Source organism: Myodes glareolus, chromosome X (assembly GCF_982192425.1).
Source record: "Myodes glareolus chromosome X, mMyoGla1.1, whole genome shotgun sequence".
In the NCBI taxonomy this organism is placed as follows: domain Eukaryota; kingdom Metazoa; phylum Chordata; class Mammalia; order Rodentia; family Cricetidae; genus Myodes; species Myodes glareolus.
Genome location: NC_142053.1, coordinates 71583626 through 71590555, shown reverse-complemented (window position 1 = coordinate 71590555; position 6930 = coordinate 71583626). Strand labels below are relative to the sequence as shown.

Genomic DNA, 6930 nt, shown 5'->3' with positions numbered 1-6930 from the left:
TTTTTATGATATAAAATGATGATACAGGGTGAACTATAGTTTTACTAGATAGAAGACATATAGCGGATACAGTCACTTTAGTGCAAACTGTCATCCTGATAGGCAATCTAAATGTGTGTGTGTATGTGTTTGTGCGTATGTATGTATGTGTATGTGGGTTTGTGTATGAAAGAGAGTGAAAGATAGAGACAGGGAGAGATAAGGTTTTAGTTAGAAATTAAGTAATACTCTGGTCATGTCCAAACCTAAGGAATTAATACTGTCAATTATATACTTATTTGATATAATAAAATCACATGAGTTCTATAAAGTGATGGATGAAGAAATAAACAATGTAATCTTATTTGTTTTTAAAATAAATCCTAAAATTTTTGCCAAGCCAGAAACAATATTTTGTTTTTAAACATTGCCTGTTAAAGTGAAAGTTCAGTGTCCCAATTGAATTCTGTCTCTGTTTGCTGTCCTGACTACTACTCCCCTCGTCATCTCTTTATTTTCTCTGCCTAGCAGCTCTCCTTACATATTTCTGTCTTTATTCCATTTTCTGGTTTCACTTTTTTCTTATTGGCAATGCTGCACAATTGTGTCTTCTGATTCTTGTTTAGAAATCCCAGTAGCCATGAGGTCAGAGATCTGATCCTAAGCAGGGTTGAAAATTGCATTCATAGAAATATATGCCAAGTAGAGATTCTTTTTGGCAATAGTAAATCATTATGAAGCCTACTATAAAGATAGACAGATAGCTTTAAGAAATAACACAGATTTGAGAATAAACAAAAGCAGCGTGCAATTCATAGAAAAATCACTTGTATTTTTAGAAGCAGGAACAAGCAGGTACAGGGAACAAATAAGTCTACAATGCTAAGTTAATTAACAATTTACCCAGGCAAGAAGGGAAAAGTTCAAAATCCATCTTCAGGTGTTTCCTATATAAGGCACACACACTCTCTGTTTATCAGCAGGATAACATAATTGCAGAAGACCGAAGTTCAGTTGCTAAGACTGCTAAGGGTTCTACTTTTCTCCAACAATGGCAGATTGCACATTTATACTGACTCGAATGCTGTTCATCGGCTGTTTTTTGATGGTACACTGCACTCAGCGTAAGAAATTTTCACTTGTTTTATTTCTATAGGTTGATAACATAATGAATTAATTAGGTTTCAGTGTCGAAGTCTAAGGAATTAACCGGCATTCTAACTAACTATTCTGCTATTAAAAATTTGCAATTTCTGGACATATCTCCTTTATTAGAGGTGTTTACTTTCTGAAAGGATTTTTTTCTTCTGAAGCCAATGTGTTTGTTTCTGATCCTCTAGGAAAACATGAAATGTGAAAAATTCTATGGTAAAATAAGTATAAATTTTACTTGAGTGGATTCTGGAAGTTGATTTAGGCTACTTAACCAATTTGTTTCTCTGAATGTGTAGAAGTTGTAAACTGTTTTTCAGAAAACTTTCAGACTGAAATGTATTAAGTTATAATTTATTTGTTATAATCAATTCATATGGGTTGTTACAAAATTGTGGTTGAAGAAATAGATGATACAATCATATGTGTCTAATAAAACCTATAATTGTTGCCAACCCAAGAACTATATTTCTTTTTCTAAACATTGCCTGATAAAAACAGATGTGGCTTAAATTTCACTTAAGCAGCAATATTTGGCCCAGTAATTGTGGTGGGGATTTCTCTAATGTTCATTTAGAGGGAACATTTTGGTCAGATGAAGTTGCTTTCATATTTAAAATACTAGAATCAAACTTTTAAAGTACTATACTGTATTTTTGGTTTTTCTTACAAATTTCATTATGTGTTGTGGTGTTTCTCTTTCGTTCCTTTGAGTAATATATTTAAATAGTAAAATCAGTAAAAGTTTGGTTTTCTTCTGGGTGTACAGGTCTAATCTTCATTATCTACCATCTCCTATACCAAACAAATACCATGATTCAGACGATTATGAAATCTCACTCTGTAAACACTTTGTTTTTGTGTCTGTGCTGGTGGAGGATCAAAATAATTTGCCATTTGGTGGGGGGGATTATGATTTTTGTGCTTTAAGGATGACCCCAGCTAAGACACCTAGCAACAGTGGAGAGGGTGCCTGAACTGGCCTTCCTCTGTAATCAGATTGGCATTACCCTAATTCTTATCATCAAATCTACATCCAGTAACCAAGGGAAGCAAAGGCAGAGATCCACAGCTAAGCACTGGGCCAGAGCTCTGGGAGTGCTGTTGAAAGGGAGGAGGGGCTGTACAAGCCAGAGGGGTCAAGGTGATGACAGGGAAACTTACAGACACAGTTGACCTGAGCTAGTGGGACTTCAAGAACTCTGAACTGACAGCTAGGGATCCTGCATGGGACCAACCAAGGTCCTCTGCATGTGTGTGACAGCTGTATAGCTCAGGTGTGTTTGTAGGGCCCCTAGCAGTGGAATCAGGACCTGTTCCTCAAGTTTGAGCTGGCTTTTGGAAACCCAGTCCCCAAGCTGAGTTGCCTTGCTCAACCTCGATGTGGGGGTGGGGGGTGGGGGGGTGGGGAAGGGGGGGGAAGAGCTTAGTCTTGCCTCAACTTCGTGTCCCCTGCTGTGTTGACTCCTGGGAGGCCTTAACCTTTCTGAATGGTGACACTGAAGAGGAGTGGATGGGGGAGGGGGAGAAGGTAAAAGGGAGGTGAGGAAAAGGAGAGGAGGGGAGGGAGGAGAAACTGTAGTTGGGGTGTAAAATAAATGAAAAATAAACAAAAAAAATAAAATAGCAAAAAAATAAATATTTTGTGCTTTATGGGTCCTATGATTTTTAGCAAGTCTTCACTTGTTTTTGGACATTCTAACGTTTTTCTCAGTTATTGGGAATGCGTTACTACAGCCATATTTTTTTTGACAGAATAAGTTTCCAGGGAGGCCTTGAGAAAAATCTTTATGTGTTGGGGCTGAAATGCCTACTACTCTCAGAGGCTTACTAGTCGGGTGCTTTTTAAAAATAATATTACTGGAAATAAATTCTGCTCTCATACAACACATCCTTACCACAGTGTCCCCTCTGTCCACTCCTCCCTTTCCCCCACCTCCCTTCTAGCTCCATCCTTTCCTCCTCTTTCCCTTCAGAAAAGAGGAGGCTTCCAAGAAACAACAGCCAAACACAATAAAACAAGATACAATGAGACAAGGCAAAAGTTCTCACACCAAGGCAGGACAAGGCAAACCAACAGGAGGAAAAGAGTCCCAAGAACAGGAAAAATAGTGAGAGAGACACCCAATGGCTTCTTTAATTTCCCAGTGTCTTTCTGAAGGAAAGAGAATGTCATTATTTTTCCAGGATAATAGGAATAAATTGAGGTTAAACATGCCAGTTGTACGCTGCCTCAAACTTTAGACAGGATGTTTTTGTTTCTTTTTCAGAAAAGTATACTCAAATTTAGTATGAAAGAACATTAGATAACCTTTTGCCCATAATGTTATGGATTGACTTTATAAAGCCATATGTCCAAAATAACCAATATAAAATAGTATAAAGAAAAGATATTCGGATATTCATCTTGAATTTTGAGGCCTAATCTTTATTAATATAATGTTTAAAAATCTTAAAGTAGCATGAACCTATTTTCATTTTTTATTTTGAAATTCTTTTTACTTTTAATGAAAATAGAATTTCATCATTTCCCTCCTATGTCTGTTTTCTCCTGCTTCCTCCCACATGAGCAAATATCTTAACATTCAGAACTTGGCACATGTGTAGTATGTACATTTGAAACATGTTTTTCTTTTGTTGAGATGGTTTTCAAATTTTTCTGTTTTTAGCCAACTGTACATCTGTGAAAGACTTTGAGGATTGTAGAGGAAATACAGCAAATTTCTGCCCCAACAACATTACCTGTGCATGCAAAGATGAAAAGCCTTTCTGCAAGTAAGTAGTATTTATGCTATAGGAAAAGGAAACAGGGTAGATTGTAAGTAATTTTATCTGTTTTTATTTGTCTTGTATATGCAATCATGTAATACTTGAATATAATAATGTAATCAGAAACAGCTCCTATGCATATGGGACAATGGTTGTGGTCTTCTTCCTAGATGCTTTCCTTTGACTTTATGAGGTTAATACCATTCAGATTTGTTTTCTGCAGATAGTCTTTTGCAACTAGATTATATATTATATATAAGAATATATACATATATATTCTTAGTAAACTATAACTCTAAAAATGAAAATTAGGTGTGTATCATTTTATTTAGTAATGAATAAAAGTCTTTTGTTTCCAAATCAGCTTATGATACAGATATTCTATGACATACGACAGTCTTTCTTTTTTCCAGTTTTGAAAGCATAAAAGTATGTTGAGTCATAAATTTTATTTTAAAATAAATTCAAACAGATTTCCTATTTTTCTAATCATAAAAATGAGAGTGATTTGAAGAAAAGATAGTAGTACATGAATAAGAAGGCTTGCCTCATTGACTGAAACATAGGATACCCAGGGAGAACCCAATAATGAAAATGAGTAACATTTACTGGCGAATCAATCCCACACCAGTTAAGTTTTAAAGGGGTATTTATTTTGGGGGGGGGGGTAAAACTTACATACACCATAAACCGTCAGGAAGGGAACTTAGTCGCTGGAGCAGGGGCTGGGAGCAGGAGCTGGAACCAAGCGCCGGAACCAAGAGGCCGAGCCGAGACTTGCTGCTCTTCTTTTAAAGAGAAATATACCATGCCCCAGTGGGCTGGTATTTCAGCGGCTATTGGCTGACGGAGCGGAAAGCACTCCCGCAGCACTGTGGGCTTGTGTTTCAGTGACTATTGGCTGAAGCAGCAGAAGGTACTCCCGCAGCACCTCCCCCTTTTGTTTAAGTAAGAGAGTTCTAAGCCTACTGCAAAATTATATACAGTAAGTACAAACCTATAAAATTATATACAATGAGCACAAATATCCTATTCTAACTAGCTAAACTCTTGTATAATAAATAACTTGGCCAAGTCATGAGAGGAAAGTAGCTACATTTATCTAGTCTTCAACCCCATAGAAGATCTGAGAAGGGAAATAATGTTACCTGAGTAATTAGGAAGTGCAATCAAAGAACTTCCAAAACATGCAACAAATCACAGAGACAACTGGCTACCTGGGCAATCACCAAAGACCTGTTTGCAGCGTTGAAGCTACCAGCTTTGACTAAGGCTTAGAATAACTGACAGATTATTTTTAACAGGCAAGAGATTTTCAAAACCGTCTTACCCTGTTTTGGTAAGATTTGACAGTTCTGCTTATCCATTTCCGGATACCGTGTATTTGTCAGTAGTTGAGGTATGGGCAGTTCCTTGCCCAGAGGCCAGTTTTGTCAAGAAGACAAGCTCCAAGTGGAGTGTCTTTGGTGCTCAACAATATCTCGGGAATAGGTCGGTGTTGCCAGGAGTGATTGTGTCTCACTACACAGAACTCTAAGATTAAATTAAATGCCATTTTCTACAGTTCTTCGAAGAGGTTGAAGACCATTTATACAGAATATAATCTCTATTTATCTAAAGAACCTGATTAGTCTAACCATAAATATGACAGACATAGATGACTATTGATCTACAATTCTTAACATGTATCTAACTTAAAGACTAAGAGAATAAAAAACTGTGCAATAAATAAGGATAATGACCTCCAAATGTAAACAATAAATATCAATACATAAACAATATGTAAGTATCTTTATCAGAGGTAGAAATGTACACTGCAATATGGTATACATATATCAATACAATATATATCAATACATAAAAAATGTTTTAAACAGGTAGAAGCATGTATACATACAATATTCAATATAATTTAACTTTGTATTCATATACAAAAATCTATGCTGATGTAATTATCTATAAACAATAACTCACAAATACCATTATTATCTATCCAATTTTCCCTCTTTTTTTTCTTTTTCAAAAAGAACCCTGAGCTTATAAAATTCCTTTCCCAACTTTCAACCGTAAACTAATAATCAATCCCTAAATATTGTTCCTAAACCTGAGGACAAACTTTGCTAAGAGAGGGGACATCGTCCTCTAGAATTACTTCCAGCTGTCATGGAGGTGAGGTTCTTTCTGGAGGATCCTGTGAAAGTAAAATGATGGTTAAATTTCAAGATCGTCTTTTAAAATTGCAAACAGTCTTTGAGTATTTTGTGGAGGTCTGGCCAGAATGTTGTACAAGATGTGCACCATTTCAGCTAACCAAGTTGGAATCATCTGTGCAGCTGATACCCGAAACAGGACTTGTAGTAGCACTATCAGTATCATGACGTCATATCAACCGAGTGGAGTTGTTGTTATGGGGGGTCCCATCTTCTTCCTGGAAACTTCAAATGTCAGTGCAGGAAAAACTCATTGTTCATTGTGGAAAACTTAAATATTAATTATATAGACATATATAAACATATAGTCAATGAAAGGTATGATAGACATATTCAATGAAAAGTATGATCGATATGAAGAAAAGCAAAAATGCTTTCTAAACTCATATTTCTTTCTGTCTCATATCATGGCTCTTGACATAAGACAGAAACTCCAGAAACTTTGGGTTTTTCTCTTAACAACAGGCTTGGAATTAGAGAGGGAGCGAGCCAAGAGTCCAACTCCAAAACCAGCTCTATAAATTCAGAAATATGATTTAGTATATTCCATCCTCACAGAACCTATTCAGTTTTCTTGATAATCCATATTGGGTAGTTATTTTTCCATCTGTCAGTATTCAAACATCCAGGGTCCCTTGAATTTTTCAAAGACAAGTGTTTTCCTGTGGAGACAAGAACAGAACCCTCCCCCCATTCTATGTTTTTCTTACCACCTGTATGGTCATCATCATCGTAGATGCTGTCATTTCTCCTTTCCAAGAGGTTTCTTCTCTTCAAATCTAACCTTTATTAATTTTGATGGTATCCACAATTTTTCTTC

The 6930-nt window shown here is 36.2% G+C and overlaps 1 protein-coding gene across 1 annotated transcript in view; it reads left to right on the top strand.

Moving 5' to 3' along the window:
* The first annotated feature begins 943 nt into the window (after positions 1-943).
* Positions 944-6930, top strand: part of LOC125389476 (uncharacterized) — a 65073-nt gene continuing 59086 nt past the window's right edge. Inside the window, exons 1-2 of the mRNA XM_087902683.1 lie at positions 944-1103; positions 3801-3906. Coding sequence (XP_087758809.1) covers positions 1031-1103; positions 3801-3906 — 179 coding nt within the window. The 5' untranslated portion in view covers positions 944-1030. The remainder of the gene's footprint in view (positions 1104-3800; positions 3907-6930) is intronic.